The 25,314-nt window shown below is 40.8% G+C and overlaps 1 protein-coding gene across 1 annotated transcript in view; it reads right to left on the reverse strand.

Annotated features, from left to right (window-relative positions):
- CDS1 (CDP-diacylglycerol synthase 1) overlaps nucleotides 1-25,314 on the reverse strand; it is a 67,696-nt gene that overhangs the window by 37,190 nt on the left and 5,192 nt on the right. Inside the window, exon 2 of the mRNA XM_080648551.1 lies at nucleotides 6,263-6,390. Coding sequence (XP_080504677.1) covers nucleotides 6,263-6,390 — 128 coding nt within the window. The remainder of the gene's footprint in view (nucleotides 1-6,262; nucleotides 6,391-25,314) is intronic.

Genomic DNA, 25,314 nt, shown 5'->3' on the forward strand with positions numbered 1-25,314 from the left:
AGAAAAGCATTTTCTTATTTGGGCCTTTGCTTGTTCCTTACAGCACACCGTCCCCGCTGGCACAACCAGCTCGTTGCTGAGAAGTCATCTCTCTCAATCCCTGGGCAGCTGTCAGTCAGGGTTTGGGTCCCCCACCCTCAAGAGCCTCCCACTTCATCCTCAGTGTACCTTACAAATACTGTCACTCTTTATGTGGCTTTGTCATGAAAAATGTCGGCAGCTGCTTTTTGACATGTGTAAAATGATTCTATTCACACCTGTGTATGGATGAAGATTTCTGAATCTAAAATTGCTGCCCTACTTTATTCATTCTACATGCATTTTACATTATACACACAGTAGTTTTTTCTTTAAGACATCTGATTTCTATTGATTAGAATGATAGCATTTAAATTATGTTACAAGAGATTTGGATTCAACTTAAAGTATGACAACATATATGTACAATATCTAAGCAAGGCTTTTAGTCTCTTTCCCATAAAAGAAACAGTTGCCAACTTCATGTTTATTAAATATTGATTATATTCCCTGCTTCTAATCACCGTCCTATACAGTCCAGATACTTCTTAAGTATCTCTTTTATTGTGTCATTTCTGCACTCGAGATCTAAAATACCAACGTCAAGTCCAGACTCTTTTATCTAGCTTCTAAGATTTTTCATTGTCAAATTGTTCTTAGCCGACTTTATTTTCCTCTACTGTTCAACCGACTATGTAGACGCATACATTTCTCACAGACTGTAAGCTTTGGGGCTGAAATGAAATGAGTGTAGAGTCAAAAATGGTATAGATGAAAGGTTCCATTAAGTTTTAGAGATATAGCCCTCTATGGGCTAATGAATGGATTAGAGAACCAGGCTAGGTCACAGAGCTGGTCAGAGGTAAATTAAGGACATAAACCAGTCTCCTGATAATAATTCTGACCTGCTTGCATGAAACCTAGACGTGCTCTTAGCCCTTCTTTATAACTGATCCTCAGACTCAGAATTACCTAGAACCTCTCTAGTCAGGTGGACACTACGTAAGGGTTAGAAATCAGCCCCAAGGTAGATGTTGCTCATGTCCAAGTGTACCTCTGTTAGATGCCTGGCTTTGAACTTCAGAGAATGGTAGCTGCTGAGAACCAGAGATTTTAAACAGGAAACCTACTGTCTTCATATCACCCCAAAATTCCATGGCAACTCAAAACCAGGGTCTTCAAAGAACATATACTATCTGGTTGTCTTTTATGTAGGTATTTGCTCTCTGAGAAAAATTCTCCCACTCTAATAAAATCAAAGACTTACTTCCCTTATTTATTTTAACTTAACTGATTCCCCAAATTTCCCAAGAATACCTAATACAAAGTTAAGCACATACTGAGACATAACATATATATCCACTGATACAGTAACCAAAAGTCATCTTTCAGGAGAGAAGCACTGAATTTAAAGCAGAGCACAATATGCAAAATAAATAAATAAATAAATAAATCACTGTTACTAAAAACCAGAGGACAGTTTGGTTCTGAATTCAAAATTCTCCAGTTCCTTTACCACACTTCCAGGATCACATTAGACAATGCCTTAATTTTTAGTTCAAGTCATCATGTCACAGATTGTTTTGGAAAAAGGAGCTAAGAATCAGTATAGGAGAAGTGTATTCAAGTTTCATGTCTTGAGGACCTATCTGAGCCAGAAATGAGATTTCCAAAAAAGTATGTAATTAATCAGTATTCTTGAAAGTGATTAAAGTGGTTACACACATTGTTCACATCAGTTTGAGTATGTACAATGACTTACTATTACTACCACTATTATGTGGCTTTTATTTCAAAAGTAATGACAAGGTTTAAAAAAAACAACCAACAAACTAGTGCCAAAAGCATCATGAGTCATCAAGAACCTGGTTTGACAAGACAGTTCACCTGAGCCAAGAACTAGGCCACAGAGGCACTCCTCAAAAATAAGCAAGAACATGCCCTGACCGGGTAGCTCAGTGGGTTAGAGCATCAACCTCATATGCCAAAGTATCAGGTTCGATCCCAGGTCCAGGAACATACAAGAATCAACCAATGAATGCATAGATGGGTGCAACAAGTCCATGTTTCTCCCCCTCTCTCTCTACAATCAATCAATAAATATTTTTAAAAATAAAAAATAAACAAAAACTTAGTGGCAAAGAGGGGGAGTTTTGAGAATGTCCATCTACCAGCGTTTGGAGAAAGTGCACAGGAAATGTATAGGTTCCAGGAAGGGAGGGAGGGAGGAAGGAAGGAAGGAAGGAAGGGAGGGAGGAAGGGAGGGAGGGAGGGAGGGAGGGAGGGAGGGAGGGAGGGAGGGAGGAAGGAAGGAAGGAAGGAAGGAAGGAAGGAAGGAAGGAAGGAAGGGAGGAAGGGAGGAAGGGAGGAAGGGAGGAAGGAAGGGAGGGAAGGTAGGTGGCATTATGGCTATACCTAGATGTGTCCTGGGCTTCTCAGCCTCAAAACCGGTATTGTTTTGTGCCAGATAATTCTTTATTGTGAAGCACTGTTCTGCGTACTGTAGGATGTTTAGCATCCTCCTTAGCCTCTACCCACTAGATGCTAGAAGCGCCGTCTCTCATTGTGACAATCAAAAAGGTCTCCAGACATTGCCAAACGCCTGCTGGGGAGGTGGGGACAAAATCCAGGGCACTGCTCTGGATGCAACCTACAAGCTAGACTCATAGCTGAGGAAGAGCTTCAGTAAGGACAAAGCCAGACTTAAGTGGCTTAGGAATGTTCAGACACAGGTCAAGAAACAGACTGGGACAACTTGCCAAGTGACTGAAGATCTTTCAGGCTCCTTCCAATTTCAACAACTTAAAGACTTTTTTTAAAAATATATTTTGTTGATTTTTTTACAGAGAGGAAGGGAGAAAGAGAGAGAGTTCGAAACATCGATGAGAGAGAAACATCGATCAGCTGCCTCCTGCACACCTCTCACTGGGGATGTGCCCGCAACCAAGGCACATGCCCTTGACCGGAATCGAACCTGGGACCCTTCAGTCCGCAGGCCGATGCTCTATCCACTGAGCCAAACCGGTTTCGGCAACTTAAAGACTTTTTGACATTGTATATTAAAGCCTCAAAAGTGAGTGAACCTTGACCAAGCAATTTCACTTTTAAGATTTTATCCTAAGAAAATAATTACAGTTGCTAAATAAAAGTTATCTCTAAAGAAAAACATTTAATGCAGAATTGTTTTTGAGCATGAGAATTTAGAAATCAGCTAAATGCCCAGTGACAGCTCTTTAAACTACAGTCATGCAAAGGAATATATCGTGCAGCCACTTAAAATATTTATGTATATTTAAGGATATTTGTTCCTAATACCACAGAATGAAAATGAAAATAGACAAGCAGAAAATAGTACAATGCTATTTTTACACCACACACACATGCAAAAATATGTACAAGAGGAAAAAGATTCAGAGTAAACACCGTAATACTTCAAATATCAATGTCTTGGTGAGAGGATAATAGGGTGTTTCCCTGTAATTCATGAAAATTTCTTATGTAACTAGTTTTTTAATCCTATGCATCCACCACTTCTAAATCATTGTAACACAAGACTATTTGGGGTAGTATAGAGGCTAAAATGAATAAGATACAGATTTTGAAACATTCATGTAACTTTTATAGGGAAGTTTCAAGAGAAGATTGACACTGGTAACATATCCTCTATTGTTAGTTTAAAAAAAAAACAAAACAATTCTTGCCCTGGCTGGTTTGGCTCAGTAGATAGAGTGGCAGCCTGTGGACTGAAGGGTCCTGGGTTTGATTCCGGTCAAGGGCACATGCCCGGGTTGCAGGCTCGGTCCCCAGTAAGGGGTGTGCAGGAGGCAGCCAATCAATGATTCTCTCTCATCACTGATGTTTCTATCGCTCTCTCCCTTTCTTTCTGAAATCAATAAAAATATATTTTAAATAAATAAATAAAAATAAAAAAGTATACAATTCTTTTACAGATAGAGCACAATGCCTAGGTTCGGAATGTGGTTCTATTGCTTACTAGCCACGTGACCCTTTTTTTTTTTTATTAAGGTATTATATGTGTACATATCTTACCATTGCCCCCCCCCACCCCACTCCCATACATGCCTCACCCCCCAATGTTTTGCATCCGTTGGTTACTCTTATCACGTGACCCTTGATATATAAAACTTCTGTGCCTCAGTTTCCTAATTTATGAAATAGGTATATGAGTGTACCTGTGTTACAGGTTGAGAATACGTTAGTCAACACATGTACACAGTATATGCTCAATAAATATCAGCTGCTATTACTGGCTATTGTTGCTTTACATGGGGGTAGAACCTTAATTGTTAAGAAATTACTATTGACACGTAGGAATCTAGCATCATTCTTATATAAATCAACATAAGACCTGCTAAGATTTTAAAGCAAAGGTACATTTGTCAACTAGGTCATGAAAACAACTGGGATCAAGACTATTAAAATAATAATCATGCTTTGAATATCAGCAAAGAATTTGTTCTATTGGTTAAAATAATTATGAAAACTTTTCTTTGAAGCAATTTATTCTAATACTAGAGGCCTGGTGCATGAAATTCGTGCACTGTGGGGGTGGGGTCCCCTCAGCCTGGCCTGCACCCTCTCCAATCTGGGACCCCTCTCACAATCCTCGACTGCTGGCTCCTAACCACTCACCTGCCCGCCTGCCTGACTGCCCCTAACTACTCTGCTTGCCTGCCTGATCGCACCTAACCTCTCTGCCTGCCTGCCTGATAGCCCCTAACCCCTCTGCCTGCTTGCCTAATGGCCCCTAACCACTCTGCCTGCCTGCCTGCCTGATTCCGCTAACTGCTCCCCTGCCTGCCTGATCACCCCTAACCACCTCTGCCTGCCTGCCTAAATGCCCCTAACCTCTCTGCCTGTCTGCCTGATTGCCCCTAACCACCTCTGCCTTCCTGCCTGATGGCCCTAACTGCTCCCCTGCCAGCCTGATCACCCCTAACTGCTCTCCCCTGCCGGCCTGATCACCCTTAACCACCTCTGCCTCGGTCCCCGCCACTGTGGTTTTGTCCAGAAGGACATCTGGTCTATCCGGTCTAATTAGCATATTACCCTTTTATTAGTATAGATGGTTATATCCTAGAAGCTAAAAACAGAAAAACTCACTATTACATTAACTAGATATGACTAAACCATTTTTTTGTTGTTATAACCCATGGGTAGTAAAATCAATTTAGTAAGTTACATCCAAAATATTTTATTCAATAACAGAATAGTATCAAACAGAAAAGAAGGGACATCACACAGTAAGGTAAGAATTGTTTCATAACATTTTTGTAACAGTTAAAATATACATTTGTGTGTCTCTTGAGATGTGGTGTAAAATGTACCTCTTACTGTATGTCACAGTCAAAAACATAGAAAAATTGTTCCATACCAACATTTAAGATTTCACATATCAATCTAAAGAAAAGCTTAGATTTATTTTGCTTTTATAGATTCTATAATTCATATTACTAAAGCATACAAAGGAGGGCAATATAAAATTAGGTAAAATTTGTTAGTGATTACACATTTTAAAATATAGCACAAATACAAAATGGTAAAAGGTTGCAGAGTTTTGGACAATAATTTAAAACTCAGTTTAAAAAATGAGCTATGTCCCTGTGGTACTTGAGAACAGGAAACAAAGAATATAGAATTTTCTTTATTAAATGTTCCCACACCAGAAAAGGCAACCTGTTGTAGTAAACAGATCACTGGCTTCAGAAATCTGACCAACTGGAATAAGAATCCCAGGTCCGCATCTTCATAGCTCTGTAACCTTCACTGGGTAACCTCTCAGATTTGGTTTTCTCATCTATAATAATAAAAGGGTAATATGCTAATTAGACCAGATGTCTTTCGGACATCATTCCGGACGTCCTTCCTGACAAAGCCGGGGCCAAGGGAAGCCAGCCAGGGTCCTGGGTGCCTGCGGGTGGCCCAGGGGAAGTTTGCCGGGGTCCCGGAGGAAAGCCAGTGCCAGCAGTCGGGGGAAGGAAGGCCTACTCTTGCACGAATTTTCGTGCATCGGGCCTCTAGTAACTCATAAGATCTTAAGAATTAAATGAAGGATGCACATTAAGCATTTAGTACTATGTGTGCTTCACCTACAATGAAAAAGTAGAAGCCTTCTCTCTCAGATCTCCAAAGCTTAGAAATAGTGAAAATAGTACTACATGGGCCAGGATAACCCCACAACTTATCTTGTGCACCTATGATATTCATCTTCATCCAATCATACCTTGAAGATAAACCAGAGAGAGCTTTCTTGAGGATCTCAGGGGTTCTATCTGAGGATGGTGGAACTTCTGGAATATCAGAATCTATTCTGGAATCCAAATCTCCATATCTGTCATCAATATCTGTTTCCTAAAATTAAAGAGAAAAGAAGATCACTTTGTTAAATAGGAAAAAAAAAAAAAAAAGCACACACTTGCTAATTATTTATTGCTCTGTGTGTCAAATCTCAGTTACATAACTTGAAACAAAGAAACAACTATTAACTCACCTTGACTATCCAAGCTCTCTTGTACTTCCTTGTTAGGAAAGTTTTATTATCTGTGCTAAAATCTACCAATGTAAAGGCCTCGTGTAAACAAAAGACAAAGAGAAACTCCTATATTGCCTAAAACATAAATTTACCACAAGAATTAAATATTCTTTTGATACTTAACTGGGAGAACACAGTGTTATTCTATTTAGATTCCGATAAGCTCTTTTTATTGATTACAGTCAAAGCAACCACCAGAGTAATATCTGACACTGGCACAGCATTATATATCTATAAAGTATATATATAACTCGGATTTGAAGTTGTTTGCTATGCTGTCATGTAACAGTCTCCACTCCTGCGTCCTCCCCTCTCCTACACCCCCACCGAAGCAACCTTCAGTAAAGAATGCTACACGTCTGCACTTTGGGAAAGTTGTTTACAGAGCGGGGATGGGGTAACGGGGCTCAGCTGAAGGAGAGGAACGAGAGTATTCGCAGTAGGTGAGTATAAGCAGATGGAGCATTGAGCAGATCTTTGGCCAGGAGTGATCCTAGGAATGAAAGTGCTTAGGAATGCAGCACATTCAGGAATCTCAAACCAAACAGCCCTATTAGCGCCAGTCTCAGCAGATGGCGTCACCCCGTCAGACATTTTCTTTATCTATAGAATGGAAGCTTTTCATATAATGCCAAGGACTTACTGAAGTCAAAGAAGAGAGCTATCGCTATGACTGCAGCAAGTCTTCCAATTACTCATTAAGTGACTTACCAAATAATATATTAGCCTTGGGGGACTATTTTCAGTTTTCATAAAGTAATAGTAAATGTTTGCTTACTAACGATAACGTTCTTACTATACAATTATGAAATTAAAGGATGTTATACCAAAAATGACAAATGAAACATACATGTCAAATTCCCACTGTGACACTGAGAGCCAGCTGGCCCCAAAGCAGCTTGAACAGAAAGAGATGTTGACTTAATAAACCGCCACACAAAGCGTCCCCTGAAAATGTCAGGGAACCTGGGTGGGCCTGACACGCCAGCAGGTCTTTGTCATCTAGAACAATGAAGCCCATCTCTTTTTTTCGGTCTTTTCCCTGCTACTCTTTTTTTCACCTTCAAGAACCCAGAGTGCTGCAGGGGTGGTGTGAGTGGCAGTGGAGACGGTGACTAATGGAAATAGTCCCATATGGCAACACCACCATGTTGTAGAAAGAGCACTAGACTAGGAAACAGGGGTTGCCAGTACTAAGGCCACCTGTTCTCTACCCGGCGGAGTGGCAAAGGGCAAATCACTTACCCCTTAAAAACAACACTCAGCTTTTGGTTTCCTCATAAAATAAAAGCTTTGGGCCATAATTCAAATTGTGGAAACACTAACCCTTTCGGCAAGCCACTTCAGTCCACTTGTCAATGATGGTGACATGTCAAGGCCCTCCTCTCCACACCCTCAAGAAAGCTGTCCCGTTTTTACTTTTATTATTTAAGCTTCTGGGTTCTATTTTATATAATCGGAGAAACACAAAATGAAAAACTTAAGATTTAAGTAGGCTTCTTCATTTCATGCTAATAACTAAAGAATAAAAGGTAATGCTTAAATAGTGGCCTTTTAGAGCAATTTCATTCAACTCTGGGAATTAGAAGCAGAGACTCTTGTGTTTCTGCATTTCTTGTATGGATCCTGTTACAGATGCCAGACTTGACAAGGAAAACGAGAGTGTGGTTGCAGGTAATGGGAAGAAGGAAGCAGCACTTTAATGCATGCTGAATGAAGGTTCTTAACTTGTTTAAGAACACCAAATTAGGAGCTTTTTCTCAAGCCCTAAATTTAAAGACAATAATCCTCCCCTTTCTATCTTTTTAAAAATATTTGTATTGATTTCAGAGAGGAATAGAGAGATAGAAACATCAATGATGCGAGAGAATCATTGATTGGGTGCCTCCAGCACACCCCCTACTGGGGAGCAAGCCTGCAACCTGAGCAGGTGCCCTTGAGCAGAATCGAACCCAGGACCCTTCCGTCAGTAGGCCGACATTCTCTCCACTGAGCAAAACTGGCTAGGACCGCTTTCCATTTAAAGCCTGTGTTCTCCCACTACCCACCAGGTGATGTTCCCTCTTAGCTTCCCATCCTTCTCTACACTCAGCACTCCCCATACACCGGGTCTCTAGCTCCCAACACACCATCTGCAGATGGGTTTTCCACGAGCATCACCTGAAATTCAACGTAAGCAAACTGACCTCTCTTTTTTCCACACCAAACCTGCTGCCCCTTCTACATTTCCTACTCAGGAGGACACCACCACCAAACAGTTAACCAATTAAATCAGGTCAGGCACCTGGCTACCAACTTAACAATTCCATCTTTCACCAAAACACATCCACGTAGCACCGGGCCTGTCATTAGTCTTTCCCCCATGTCCATCCCCACCCATGGCTACTGTTCCTGAGCTCTGGTACCTCAGTACCTCACCCCCCCACCCACCCTCTCTACTTTATTTTCAATATAAAAGGAATCCTTCTAAACTGCACATTGAATCTTAACACTCCCAACCTAAAACCAGAGGATACAATCAAACCACCTGACATTGCTTTTACTGTTCTTTGATGATTCCCCCCTTTTCACACCACACTGTTCTCTCTCTTACATCCAGATATTTGTTCCATCTATAAAATAAAAACTGTGCATTTTCTCTGTTGCCCACATCCTGGTCCAAATCCTCCCTTTCACATTCCTAAAACCTGGCTACTGCCCACTCATCCTCTGACCTTGGTTTCAAGGTCACATCCTTTACAAATGTCTTCCCGGACCCCCAGCTCCAGGTTAGCTGCTCTTCAACTGTGTTTCCACAATTTCCCTTAGGTTTACCTATTAGTCTATATTAAAAGTGCATGTTTGCTTGTCTATATTTTCCAGTAGTCCGCAAACTTTGTGAGAAGAGGAAATACCATCCATTGGCCTCACTCTTAATTCCAAGAGGCCTGCAGAGGGCTTATACGCTGGCTGGCATTTATTAGGTAATACATAAATAGGTGACGAATAAATTGAGTCTGTCAACTCATGCTAACGTTTAGGATTAAAATTAGAAGTTCTCCTTTGTTGCTAGATGAATAGTCTTGACCAAGTCGCGTGGCTTGGGATCTCAGTTCCACCTCTGTGTAACGAGGGCTTACTGACTTTTCAAAATAAAAAATTATAATGAAAGTATGTCTGGTAAATGAGGGTTGAAGTTTGAAGAATAAAAGTTTATTTAGCCAAAACCGGTTTGGCTCAGTGGATAGAGCGTCGGCCTGCGGACTGAAGGGTCCTGGGTTCGATTCCGGTCAAGGGCATGTACCTTGGTTGCGGGCACATCCCCAGTGGGGGGTGTGCAGGAGGCAGCTGATCGATGTTTCTCTCTCATCGATGTTTCTAGCTCTCTATCCCTCTCCCTTCCTCTCTGTAAAATATCAATAAAATATATTTAAAAAAAAAAAAGTTTATTTATTTACCTGTAAATCCAATTCCTAAGGGAACGTGATTAGAAAATATGAGCAAAAGCACTTAACAAATATTGATTTATTTATTCCTCACATTACCCTAGAGGTAGGTAAATAATCACCTCCATTCTATAGGTAAAAAAAAACTGAGGCTCGCCCAGCCGGCGTGGCTCAGTGGTTGAGCATCAGCCTATGAACCAGAAGGTTGTGGTTTGTTTCCGGGTCAGGGCATATGCCTAGGTTGCGGGCTCCATCCCCAGTGTGGGGCATGCAGTGGACTGATGATTCTCCCTCATCATTGATGTTTCTAGCTCTCTCTTCCTATGGAAAATCAATAAAAAAATATATTTAAAAATAAACTGAGGCTCTGAAAGATTAAGTAAAGTGTCCAAGTTTACACAGCTCTAAGCAATGTAGCTGGAATTTGAAATCATACAGGAGTATAATTAAAATGACAATTCTCTCCCAAATTCATCTACAGATTCAGTGCAGTCCCAATAAACATCTCAAAGGCATTTTGCTTCATTTTTGTAGAAATGCATACACTGATTCTAAAATTTATATGAAAATGCAAAGAACCTAGAAGAGCTGAAACAGTCTGATAAAAAGATCAAAACTGGAGAACTTACACTACCTGTAATCAAGCTGTGATACTGGCATAAAAGAAAAAAAAATCAATGGAAAACAGACTAGAGTCCAGGAATAAACCCACACAAATATGAACCACTGATCTTCAACAAAGTTGAAAGGGTAATTCAACAGACAATTCTGAAACAACTGGATATCCATATGAGGGAAAAAACAAACAAACAGGAGAGAAAGAATTTTTGATCCATACCTCACACCAGTTACAAAAATTAATTCAAAATAGATCATAGGCATTTACATAAAATAGTAAAACTTCCATAAAATCTCTGTGATCTTGGATTAGGCAAAGATTTCTTAAATAAAAAAACATAAAACAAAAAAATTGATAAGCAGATCATCAAAATTAAATCTTTTGGTTTTTAGAAAACACTGTTAAGAGAATGAGAAAATTAGCCCATAGACTGGGAAAAGATATTTGCAAAATACATATCAAATAAAAGTTTTGCCTCCAGAATACATAAAGAACTCTAAAATTCAATATGAAAACAACTCAATTAAAATACATGGGCAAAATATTTGAACAGACATTTCAGCAAAGGCAATACACATTTGGCAAATAAGCACATGAAAAAAAATGTTCAATGTCATTAGTTAGGGAAATGTAAAACAAAACTACATTAAGATACTACACCACACATCTATTAGTATGGCTAAAATGTAAAAACTGAACATACTTAAGTGTTGCAGAAGATGTGGAGACACTGGAACTCTCACACTGCTGGTGGGAATGTAAAACAGTACAACCACTTTGGAAAACAGTTTGTCAGTTTCTCAGAAAGTTAAACATATATCCATCACATGACCCAGTCATTCCACTCCTTAATATTTGTCCAAGAGAAATAAAAGTATATATCCACACAAAGACTGTACACAAATGTTCATGGAAGCTTTACCTGTAATAGTTTCAAACTTGAAACCACTCCAATGTTCAACAAGGAACAAAACAAATTGGGCTACATGTGTACAATGGAATACTACCCATCAATAAAAATGAGTGAACCACTGATGCACATAACAATATAGATGGATGTCAAAATAATTATGCTGAGTAAAATGAAGTCAGACAAAATGTACATCCTATATAATAAAAGGGTAATATGCAAACTGACCCTAACAGCCTCTCCCACCTCCTTGGCAGCACTAAGGATGTCTGATGTGGCTTAGGCCCTCTCTCCCCGGGAGCGAGCCTAAACCAGCAGTCGGACATCTCTCTCACAATCCGAGACTGCTGCCTGCCTGATTGCCCCAACCACTCTGCCTGCCAACCTGATCACCCCCTAACCGCTCCCCTGCTGGCCTGATTGATGCCTAACTGCTCCCCTGCCGGCATGATCGTCCCCAACTGCCCTCCCCTGCCAGCCCAATCACTCCCAACTGCCTTACCCTGTGGGGCTGAGGGGACTGGGGGACTGAGGCTGGATGAGGCTGGATGCTGTGGGAACTGGGTGAGACGGGGCTGAGGGGACTGAGGCTGGATGAGGCGGGGCTGAGGGGACTGGGGAATTCCAGCTGGATGAGGCGCATGGTGCCTGCTGCCCCTTGGGGGGCTGAGGGGACTGGGTGACTCCGGCTGGATGAGGTGGGACTGTGGGGACTGGGCACCACCATCTTGTAGCTGTAAGCGCCGCCATCTTGTGAGGGTGTGGCAGTCAATTAGCATATTCCCTCTTTATTGGCTGGGCCCACCATCTTTGTGAGGACGTGATGGTCAATTAGCATATTCCCTCTTTACTAGATAGGATTCTAGAAAATATAAACTTATCTATTGCGCCAGAAAGGAGATTGGTGGTTATCTGGGAATGAGGAGGGAAATGCAAAAGAGCAGGAGCAGCAAACTTTTGGTAGTGATGGATATGTTCACTATCTTATCTTTAGTGATGAATTTATACATGTAAACATAGTTTCATTTTTTTGCATGTATCTGTACAATTTCCCCAACACCATTTATTGAAGAGACTATCTTGACTCCATTGTATGTTCTTGCTTCCTTTGTTAAATATTGAGCATAGTGGTTTAGATCAATTTCTGGGTTCTCTATTCTATTCCATTGGTCTATATGTCTGTTCTCGTGCCAGTACCAGGCAGTTTTGAGAACAGTGGCTTTGTAATACAGCTTGATATCTGGTATTGAGATCCCTCCTACTTTGTTCTTCTTTCTCAGGATTGCTGCAGCTATTCGGGGTCTTTTTTTATTCTGGATGAATTTTTGGAGAGTTCATTCTAGGTCTGTGAAATATGCCATTGGTATTTAAAATTTAATGGGGAGTTCAGTGAATCTATAGATTGCTTTGAGTAGTATGGACATTTTAATGATGTTGATTTTACCAATCCATGAACACAGTATGTTCTTCCATCTGTTTATGTCTTCCTCTATCTCTTTTTTTCAGTGTCCTGTAGTTTTCCGAGTACAGGTCTTCTACCTCCTTAGTTTATTCGTAGGTATTTTAATTTTTTTGGTGCAATGGTAAATGGGATTGTTTTTAAAATCTCTCTTTCTATAAGTTCACTATTGGTGTATAGAAATTCCATAGACCTAAATAGATAGTTTTTGAAACAGGACATAAGGAAGGCCAAGAGACATATGAAAACATGCTCAAGTCACTCACTAATCATCCGAGAGATGCAAATCAAAATGACAATGCGATACCATCTCACACCTGTCAGAATGACTATCATCAACAAAGCAACAAATGACAAGTGCTGGGGTGGATGCAGTGAAAAAGGAACCCTCGTGCACTGCTGGTGGGAATGCAGACTGGTGCAGCCACTGGGGAGAACAGTATGGAGTTTCCTCAAAAACTAAAAATGGAACTCCCATTTGACCCAGTAATACCACTTCTAGGAATATATCCCGAGAAATCAGAAACACCAATCAGAAAGGATATATGCACCCCTATGTTCATAGCAGCACAATTTACCATAGCTAAGATTTGGAAACAGCCTAAGTGCCCATCAGCAGATGAGTGGATTAGAAAACTGTGGTACATCTACACAATGGAATACTACACTGCTGTAAAAAAGAAGGAATTCTTACCATTTGCAACAACATGGATGGACCTGGAGAGAATTATGCTAAGTGAAATAAGCCAGTCAGAGAAAGATAAATATCACATGATCTCACTCATTTGTGGAATATAATGAACAACATAAACTGATGAACAAAAACAGATCCAGAGACAGAGAAGCATCGATCAGACCATCAAACCTCAGAGGGAAGGTAGGGGAGGGTGGGGGTAAGAGGGAGAGATCAACCAAAGGACTTGTATGCATGCTTATAAGCCTAACCAATAGACACAGACACCAGGGAGGTGAGGGCATGAGCGCGGGGAGGGGGTTAAGGGGAGTATATAGATACATATGTAATACCTTAATCAATCAAGACAAAAAAAGAACCAAAATCCATGGGATAATACAAAAGAACTTAGAAATTTGAAGAGTTATATTCCATTGTGAAATATTACTGTCATCACAAAATTGCATTTTATCTGAGATTTTATTAGAGCTGGCTCTCTACAGGACTGAGAGACATAATGCTTACTGCCCTTCTGCCTGGCCCCCCTTCAGAGGGAAAAACGAGTATATGAACTAAGAATGATTAAACCTGCAATGTGTGAACTCTGGCTGGACCTTAGTTTGGGGGAAAGGAAGGAATCTCTAATAGACACTTTGGCAGCAAGAGGGAAAATCAGAATACAGATTGTAGATAAGAAAGTTACTGTTAATTTTTTTTTAGATACGATAATGGCACTGTGGTTCTACAGAAGAATTTCTTTAAGATGCATCATTTAATATTAGGAGAGAAGGGCTATGAGGTCTGCAACTTATTTTCAAATGATTCTTCAACAAAATATGTGCACGTACATATATAGCAAGGTAAAGCAAATTTGGCAAATTCTTCACAGTTGTTAAAGCTAAGTGCTGGATGTACTGATAATCATTGTACTACCCTTTTAATTTTTCTGTTATTAAAAACATTTATAGTAAAAAGCTCAGAAAAAATTCAAAGCTTACCAATACATTGTTTGTGGATACAAAAAAGTTATAAACCTATCAAGAGGGGGAAGAAATCTTGAGAATAAAATTCAAGCTGTGACCTGGCCAGTGTAGCTCAGTGGTTGAGCATCCACCTATGAACCAGGAGGTCATGGTTCAATTCCAGGTCAGGACATATGCTGGGGTTTTGAGGTCAATCGCCAGTAGGGGGCATGCGGTAGGCAGCTGGCCAATATTCTCCCTCTCATTGATGTTTCTCTCTCTTTCTCCCTCTCCTTTCCTCTCTGAAATCAATAAAAATATATTTTTTAAAAATTTCAAGCTCTGATGACCTAGGTGTCTAAGGGGGTTCCTTGTATCATGAGCCTTTTGTACTGATTTCATATTTATTAACAGCAATATAAATTATTTTAAGCACTACTATGGTGTACACTGAACTCTACCTGCAACCAAGGATTCCCAGAGGTGTTTAAAGCCTCAACCCAGAAACATTTCTTTACAAACACAGTAGGGTGTTGTGAAAATAAAATAAAAACCAAAACCTTGAAAGAGGCTTCAGTCTAATTTTATTTCCTAGATCTCAATTTTTGTATTTCAAGGTAAAATGGTAGGACTCAGCTAGGCTTAGTAAACATTTGCTGCCCCATGGCACTACACTGTTTTCAAATAACATGCTTGGAACAGAAAGGTGGCAGTAAGCCCAATCTTAACCACCAAGGTGCTCAGCCCTACCTGAGCCAGCCAGATGATGAAGTCAGAGTGGCTTCCCCGGACTTTCAAATAAAAGGGAATTGCACCCATAGCCAGGAAGCAGAAGTACAACACTGCTTTCCTAGCCACCAAGTTTGCAAAAAGCAGCTTTAAATTTCCACAGGGGAGAGCTCCTCACATTGTAGAGGACTCTTGTTTCTCTCTTCCTGTGCACTCCAATTTTCTGTTTACAAGAAAGCTTAGCCCGGCCAGTGTAGCTCAGTGGTTGAGCGTCAACCTAAGAACCAGGAGTTCAGGAATTGATTCATGGTCAGGGTACATGCCCAGGTTGCGGGCTCGATCCCCAGTCTGGGGAGTGCAGCAGGCAGCTGATCAATGATTCTCTCTCATCATTGATGTTTCTCTCTCTCCCTCTCTCTTCCTGTCTGAAATCAATAAAAATCCATATTTTTTAAGAAGGAAAGAAAGCTTAAAAATCTTTTTTTTTCTTTTACAATACAAAGTGTATACTTTTATTTGAAAGATTCAAACTATCAATGATAACAAGACAACTTTTAAACACATTAAGAGAAATTTGAACATGGACACCACAATAGTAATTATCTTTTTAAAAAAGTTCTTACTTGTCAGAGACACAAACAAAAATATTTATGCTAAAATGATATGGTATGTGGTATTACAGCACAAGAAGAAAGGTAGAAAAACAAGACTGGAATAACATTGATAATTTTTAAATTGGGTGATGGGCACATTAGTTAGTTCTAGTCTGGTGTATATTGGAAAATTTCCATTTGAAAGTATGAAAAATAATAAAGTAAAATAACAAGCAACTGGGGAGAGTATTATTTCCCAAGGTGCTGAGGAGTAAGGGATATTTCTAACTTCTGAATGGAAACAATGGAAGCCAGTCAACAATGGAGTGTTATATTCAATATTCTCAAAGAAAATAACTGCAACCAAGGATTCCCTATCAGCCAATTTTTTCTCCCCAGATTGAAGGGAAAATAAAGATATTTTCTGGGGGGGGTGGGGGAAGAAACTAACACTTCATCCTGAGGAATTTTTCACTAAAGGAAATTCTAAAGCCTACACTAAATGTAGAAGTCAGTGGTTCTCAACCGTTCTAATGCCACGACCCTTTAATACAGTTCCTCATGTTGTGGTGACCCCCAACCATAAAATTATTTTCGTTGCTACTTCATAACTGTAATTTTGCTACTGTTATGAATCGTAATGTAAATATCTGTGTTTTCCAATGGTCTTAGGCAACCCGCTAGCAGTTCTCAACCTGTGGGTCTCGACCCACAGGTTGAGAACCGCTGCTGAAGAGCAAAATTACAGTTATGAAGTAGCAACGAAAATAATTTTATGGCTGAGGGTCACCACAACATGAGGAACTGTATTAAAGGGTTACATCATTAGCCCTAACTGGTTTGGCTCAGTGGATAGAGCGTCGGCCTGCGGACTAAAGGGTCCCAGGTTCGATTCCGGTCAAGGGCATGTACCTGGGTTGCGGGCACATCCCCAGTAGGGGGCGTGCAGAAGGCAGCTGATCGATGTCTCTCTCTCATCGATGTTTCTAACTTTCTATCCCTCTCTCTTCCTCTCTGTAAAAAATCAATAAAATATATATTAAAAAAAAAAAAAAGGGTTACATCATTAGAAAGGTTGAGAACCACTAAGTTAAGTGATCCCAGAAGGCCTGATATACAAAAAAGGAATGATTTTTAAAAGGTAGTGTAGCCCTAACAGTTCCAGTGGTCGGCAAACTCATTAGTCAACAGAGCCAAATATCAACAGTACAACGATTGAAATTTCTTTTGAGAGCCAATTTTTTTAAACTTAAACAACTTCTAACGCCACTTCTTCAAAATAGACTTGCCCAGGCCGTGGTATTTTGTGGAAGAGCCACACTCAAGGGGCCAAAGAGCCCCATGTGGCTCGCGAGCTGCAGTTTGCCGACCACAGCCCTAACTGGTTTGGCTCAGTGGATGGAGCGTCGGCCTGTAGACTGAAAGGTCCCAGGTTCGATTCCGGTCAAAGACATGTACCCTGGTTGCGGGCACATCCCAAGTGGGAGGCATGCAGGAAGCAGCCGACCGATGTCTCTCTCTCATCGATGTTTCTAACTCCCCATCCCTCTCCCTTCCTCTGTAAAATTCAACAACTTTTTTTTTTTAAGTGTAAATGAGAAATGTGAATGAATGTTGTTGGAAAAAATTAAGTGTTCACAAAGAAGTATATAATCTTGTATACATTCCATCATTTTCATAAGATCATGGTTATGATTTAGGTTTTTCAGAGTTTTATTATGAAGGAGACTATAAGTACCTTTATATAAAATTCTTTATTCCTTTGAATTGAAGTTGTTGTTTCTTATACATTTCTCAAAGTAGTATAATTTTTATTGTCATAATGCTCTCTAAAAAGACTAATGATATGGTATATGGTATTACAGCATAAGAAGAAAGATTGAAAAACAAGGCTGGAATAACACTGATAATGTCATTTACAACATTTCTGTACTTGCCAACATTGGTCTTTACTCTTTTTTTCCCTAGCTTAAGAGAGATGTAATGACGTAATGGTAGCTTAAGCTCTTTTAGTGCTTTTTAAAAATATATAAACTAGTATATATATGTATGTGTATACTTTTTTTTTTATTGCTTTCCGAGAGGAAGGGAGAGGAAGAAAGAAACAGACACATCAACGATGAGAGAGAATCACCGACCGGCTACCCCCTGCATGCCCCCCTTCAAGCCTGCAACCTGGGCACATGCTCTGATCCAGAATCAAAACGTGACCTCCTCGTTCACAGGTCAATGCTCAACCAAGGAGCCATACAGGCAGGGCTGAGTGCTTTTTTATTTTTTAATTTTTATTATTTTTTAAACAAAATCTTTATTGTTCAGATTACAATTGTTCCTCTTTTTTCTCCCCATAGATCCCCTCTACCCAGTTCCCACCCCACCCTCTGTCCTTAACCCCCCCACTGTCCTCATCCATAGGTGTACGATTTTTGTCCAGTATCTTCCCGCACCCCCCACTCGAGAATTGTCAGTCCACTCCCTTTGTATGCCCCTGATTCTATTATATTCACCAGTTTATTCTGTTCATCAGATTTTTTATTGACTTGATTTTTAGATTCACTTGTTGATAGATATGTATTTGTTGTTCATAATTTTTATCTTTACCTTTTTCTTCTTTTTCCTCTTCTTAAAGAATACTTTTCAGCATTTCATATAATACTGGTTTGGTGGTGATGAACTCCTTTAGCTTTTTCTTATCTGTGAAGCTCTTTATCTGCCCTTCAATTCTGAATGATAGCTTTGCTGGGTAATCTTGGTTGTAGGTTCTTGCTATTCATCACTTTGAATATTTCTTGCCACTCCCATCTGGCCTGCATAGTTTCTGTTGAGAAATCAGCTGACAATCATATGGGTGCTCCCTTATAGGTAACTAACTGTTTTTCTCTTGCTGCTTTTAATATTCTCTCTTTGTCTTTTGCTCTTGGCATTTTAATTATGATGTGTCTTGGTGTGGTCCTCTTTGGATTCCTTTTGTTTGGGGTTCTGTGCGCTTCCTGGACTTGTAAGTCTATTTCTTTCACCAGGTGGGAGAAGTTTTCTGTCATTATTTCTTCAAATAGGTTTTCGGTATCTTGCTCTCTCTCTTCTTCTGGCACCCCCATAATTCAGATGTTGGTATGCTTGAGGTTGTCCCAGAGGCTCCTTACACTATCTTCAAATTTTTGGATTCTTACTTCTTTTTGCTTTTCCGGTTGGGTGTTTTTTATTTCTTTGTATTTCAGATCTTTGACTTGATTCTTGCGATCCTCTAGACTGCTATTGGATCTCTGTATATTATTTTTTATTTCAGTCAGTGTATGCTTAATTTCTAGTTGGTCCTTTTTCATATCCTCGAGGGTCTCACTAAATTTATCGGCCTTTTCTAGAAAATTCTTGAAAAACCTTATATGCGTGGTTTTGAACTCTATATCCAGTTGTTTGCTTTCCTCCATTTCTTTCATTTGTGACCTGTTTCTTTGTCTCCGCATTTTGGCTGCTTCCCTGTGTTGATAGAGTGGCTTTGTGTGCTAGGTGTCCTATAGGGCCCAGTGGCTCAGCCTCCCCAGTTACCTGAGGTGGACACTCTTGGTGCACCCCTTTGTGGGCTGTGTGCACAGTCTTGTTGTAGTTAAGCCTTGATTGTTGTTGGTATCACTGGGAGAAATTGACCTCCAGGCTAATTGGCTGTGAGTATCTGCTGTGTCTACAATGGGAGAACTTCTGTGCTGGAGACACCCTTATGAGACAAGAGTGTGTCCCTTATGGATCTGAGGTGTTGTAATCTGGATGGTCCCACTCTGACCCCTGGGTACACTGGCTCTTGGATCTCCAAGGAGGTGCTAATTTAGCCTCTGTCTGAGGCCACCCAGCAGGAGCTACGGAGAGATCTGCAGATCCTCTTCTTTGTTTGGGTTTTGGAGGTGCCCAGATGAGGCCCAGATGTGAAGCAATGCAAGCTGCTGCAGGGCCTTGGGCCTTCTTTTGGATGTTCTGGGTCTCACTGACTCAGCTGCAGTTTGTTAGGTAAGATTAGAAATTCAAAGGATCAGGCTATTCATATGCAAAAGCCTCTGCACTCAGCTTGGATAGGGCGGAGTCTCAGGGCGGAGCAAACAACAATGGCTTCGTGGGGCGGGATCTCAGGGTGGCGCAGACAGCAATGGCTTCCCGTCAGCCCTGCCCTGAGAGGCCCCTGTGTCTCAGGGTCCCTTGGTAATCACTGCAAGCACCTCTGAGAGAAAGCCACCCTCGAGTTTCGTCCGCTGCCAGACAGTCCAGTTTTTCCCCGGTATAAGTCTGGGTCCCCAGAGTCTCGCCCGGTACTGGAGTTCAGAGCAGTTGGAAGCTTTTGTCTCCCTCCCGATTGAGAAAGCCCGCCGAGTATTCAGTTGCCAGTCCTCTCCGCACGCGCCTCCCTCTCTCTGCACACGCCCCCGTACCTCTGCCTTCCTCAGCTCCTGTGAGTCTCAGTGTGCTTTTCTCTTGCCTTGTCGTTGTAGAATTTCCACTCAGCCAGCCTTCCTGTGGTTCTGGATGGTGTCCGTTTTGTCTTTTAATTGTAGTTTTGAAACTGTTGTGCAAGGCAGCAGTTTAGGTGTTTACCTATGCCGCCATCTGGGTTTCTCTCTCTGGGTTACCTTCCTGAGTGCTTTCTTTACATATTAATATGACTGAACTAGTTAGTGCCTCCTTCTCTAGACGAAAACTTTTCAGGAGAAAGGCAGGCATGGAAAACTCTTACTTGGAAAACAAATCTTAAACGAAAAAGAACTAATCTTCAGCGGCCTCGGCCTGCCCACCGTAGGTTGGCGAGCGTGGAGGCGGCAGCCGGGGAAACCTCAATGTCACCCGGACGATTCCGGCGGGCGGAGCTGTCGCAGTCCGTGCACGCGCGCAGCCGCCGCGGCGCCCCGCTGCCGGACGATGAGCGGGGCATCCCCAGGCGCCGCTCTGGACGGAGGGGAGGAGGCACGGGGACTGCACCTCAGGGAAGCCTCTTTCCTCAGACTGGGAACTACTAGGACTTAAGGAGCAGCGGGTGCGTGTCTCCCAGCCCCACCTCCACGCCGCAGGCGACCGGGCACGGTCGTACTACACCCGCTCACCGCCCGGCTCCCGCCCACCACTGAGCTAAAATCTTGATAGTTCTCACAAAGTCTTAAACATTCAAAGACATGATGTGAAAAATAACTTTGACCTCTCCTTGTGGATAAGAAAATAAGTCAACATTTAGAAAGATAACTAAACTTGGCATACCTCAGGAATTATCAACAGTCCAATTGGTCATTAATGAAATTAGTTCCTCTGCTTTTCTGTAGTCCCTTCAAAGTGTGACATCATTCTCATTTAATAGGTTTTGAAACATCTCCCAACCAAATTAATCAAAATGTGAGCAGTTATAAAATAAAAATTAATGATTTCTTCTCCTAACTAATCATAAAATAAGCAAGGGAATACTAGAAACAATTTTGTTCGTTTTAAATCTGAGTGCCTGAAATCACAGAATTACAAGTTTTCTCCTAAAAGTTTCTAGCCAAATTCAGAAAGGCCAAAATAGTTAAAAAATCACACAAATAGTAACTGTTAAAAACAATTCCTAAGTATTTTAATTAATTTTATAAATTTAGTACCACATTATCTACTTCCTCCTACATATCATTTTTGTCAGAAACTTTAGGGTAAATCCCAGCTCTAAATACTATGTGACCCTGGGAAAGGAAGTCTTTGGTTTTGCGGACAAAAAAGGAGCCACATACTTAAATCTGACAAGCTTAGGGGAGGCCTGCATGGTGGGCCCTACAAACCCAGAAACTTACAATAACCACAGAGGACAGTCTGAAATGAAAACTTCCTAACTAAACGTGAGTCATGGCAGGTAGTTAGGTCCTAGGCCGGTATTTCCCTGACAAAGGTCAACTTACCTAACTTACCTTAACTGAACCTGTCTATTGTCATTTTGCATTTATGTTGACACTAGAGGTCTGGTGCATGACATTTGTGCACTGGGACGGGGGGGGGGGGGTGTGCGGTGGTCCTCAGCCCAGCCTGCACCCTTTAGCAGTCCAGATGTCTGACTGATGGCTTAGGCCTGCTCGAGCGGGCCTAAGCCGCAGTCAGCCATCCGTAGCGCTGCCGTGGAGGTAGGAGAGGCTCCCACCACCACCGCTGAGCTCACCAGCCATCAGCCTGGCTTGTGGCTGAGCGGCCCTCCCACTGTGGGAGCGCACTGACCCCCAGGGGGCAGCTCCTGCATTGAGCGGCTGCCCCGTCGTGGCCAGTGTGCGTCCAGTCGTTCTGCCATCTGGTCGATTTGCATATTACCCTTTTATTATATAGGATTATATAGGATACCTTTAGAATGTCAGGGTAATTGCCTTTTCCCAGACCCATCCCGCACAATCTCCCACCAGAGCAGGAGACCACAGAACCCCCTCACTGTTATTGTTACCATGTTAATTAACTATACTACACCACCAATGTAAAAAAAAGTATGGTTATTTTTTTATTTTGTGTCCAATCCCAGAGATTTCCTCACCTTTGCTTTCTCCCCACTCTCTAATCTATCACTAATGGATTTCATGTTACCCCTTTATGTCTTGTCCTTTGACTCTAATGTAAAAATAAGCTGCAAAACTGCCAGTCTCCGGAGCATTTTCTCAATCCACTGAGATTTTGCTTCCTGGCAATTGTCATCAGTTTGGCTCAAATAAACTCACAACAACTCATATCAACAATTTTCAAACCTTTTTCTCAGGTGTAAACTAAACCTATTTTCCTTGTCTACATAATTGTTATAAAGTGATTCAAATTGGTATTATGTACATGTATTTTACAAACTATAAATTAGTTTATTATCTTTACTCCACCGACAAGGAAAAAATTCTGAGAGGTTCAAAACTAAAATTAAAGCGACCATAAAGGGAGAGATAGAGACAGAAGAGTTAGCTTGTTAATAGCTGTGGACCAGCTCTGATATAAGACTGCTCATATCCCTGCATATCTGCTAGAATTTAGAATAAATTCCAGGTGGCTGTTTCCACGGATTATTTTAGCCAGGCACCATGCAACCAGGGGCCTCTACTTGTTTACCTGTCGGCCTCCGGCTGCTGCCCAGCCCATCCACAGGAGCGGCCACTTCTTCATGCAGACCCTGTGCCTATCCCAGACTTGGTCCTGCCCACTTCACCTTCTCCCATCCCTCTGCCTACAGCTAATGTAAATTCTGTCAGATTACCTCCTTTTTCTCCCTACCCCCTTTGTGATGCATAACAATTCTTGCAAACTCCCAGACCATGGACATGGATGGATATGCTGCCATGCTGCTGCTGGTTTAGGCTACATGCTTCAAGACCAGTCTTCCTATTTTTGCAAGCAATGGCCTAATAAACTCCTTCTTTTAAAAAGCTGAATTTTTTTGTTTAACACCTTGCAGTTGTTGAGCAACAAATAAATCCTGGCCTCACCCATTTTCTCAAATGTAGAAAGAGCCACAAGAAAAAGGTGACATTCAATCAGAACTTCAAATACAATAGGCACTCAATAAACCTTTACTGAATGCACAGAACCAAGTCAAGCCTCACAAAGAATGTCTGTAAATTTTAAATGACCTATTTTCTTTATCCTGAATTAAAACATGCATTTCTTTTCTTTTTATTTTTTTAAATATATTTTTATTGATTTTAGAGAGAGAGGAAGGGAAAGAGGGAGAGAAACATCAATGATGAGATTGAGCCCGCAACCCAGGCATGTGCCCCAATCAGGAATCAAACTGTGACCTCCTGGTTCATAGGTTGACGCTCAACACTGAGCCACGCCAACAAGGCAAAATATACATTTCTTTTAAAAGACACCCCCAACTACAGAATAGTTAAAGGAAAATAAACACATAGAACCTTGATATTTAGCTGTACTAACCATGAAAAAGCATGTGAAAGTCTGTTTTTAAAAAGTGCATAAAAAATATAACTATAAACATAAATACAAAGAATAATCATACTATAGAAATATATTTTATAATTTTTCTTTATGAGATAACCTTCCAGAATAGTACCACTTTAAGTTTTCCCAATTTTCCCTAGTACATTTATGACATAAAATACTGTTTTCATCAGAAAGTTTATTGCATCCAAAGCTTGATATAGGTAATGGCATCCTACAGTAAAATCTCTCAAAGTTTTAAGAAAATAAAGTGTTTTAAAGTTAAGATCAGAAACAGTAAGTAAAAACTCATATGGTAACACACCAGAATGTTCTTTAGAAGTCTCAAGTATAACATAAAGCACAGTTGAAAGACCTGAGAAAGAACCGACCCACCTTCACACAACTTACCGCCTAAATTAACATGACTTTAGAATTTGACTGACTTGTTAGCATAACTTTGCTATCCCTGGAGTCTAGATCTGGAGCTCATGGTTCATCCACAAGAACTTGTGAAAGACAAACCTACTCTCTATAGGAAGCAGCAACAACTTTCCTCCAAAGACTCAAAATCCTGGCCTGGCTATTGCCACTAATCCAAGACTGTTATATTGTGATCCGTAACTAATCCTAAGCCAGTCTCTGCACTGAAAGACTCAAGAATTTTATTCCAATTCTCAAGGAAATCCAACCTTGCCCTTCTCCCTCCAAGACTCTGCCAAAGCTCTTGTCCAGGTATTCTCCCTCACCAGCCGAAGCCATAAACTCAACTTTGTCTTATCAACTGGTCGGTCGGCAATATTTGGAGAACCAGCATTCAAAACATATTGTTAAATAATAAAATGAATATGCTGCAATGACCAAATAATCATGGAAAGTTATTTAGGTGGTAACACTAACAATCAACAGTTCAGGAGTATCAGCCAAAACGATATCTAGAAGTCTAGATCTAAATATTAGCATTGTATAATGGCCTAGATTTATATAAAAGTGTATAGAAAATATTTATTACACTTACAGGTGACACCAAGACGACCCATAGTGAAGTGTTCCAAAATTAAGAATTTATAGAAATACAAGTTCACCAAAAATTAAAAATTTATATTAAAAATATTAGAGTATTTATGAAAGAAACTACATACATCTCAAATGGGTAAGGGCAGAAATTAACTGACTTTTGGATTCCTTCACCTTCAACCTCACAAACCAAAATCTGTATCAAAGCAGTAACCCCACATACAAGCACAGCAGAGACACTGTTCCAATGTGTGCTTCCCTTTACTGGCCACAACTTCCATGTGCACCTCCTTACACTGGTCCAATAAATCCGGTGTTAGCTTCCCTTGCAATTGCTCAGACCTCTCAATCCATGCAGAGCTTCACTGACCCAATTTGGCCTTCAGTCCTCTTCCCTGTCCACCCTAACTTGTGGTCAGTCACTTCAATTCCAGCCTCACTGACCTCCATCATTCCTTTAGCA

This window comes from Plecotus auritus (genome assembly GCF_963455305.1).
Source record: "Plecotus auritus genome assembly, chromosome: 1".
NCBI classification, from domain to species: domain Eukaryota; kingdom Metazoa; phylum Chordata; class Mammalia; order Chiroptera; family Vespertilionidae; genus Plecotus; species Plecotus auritus.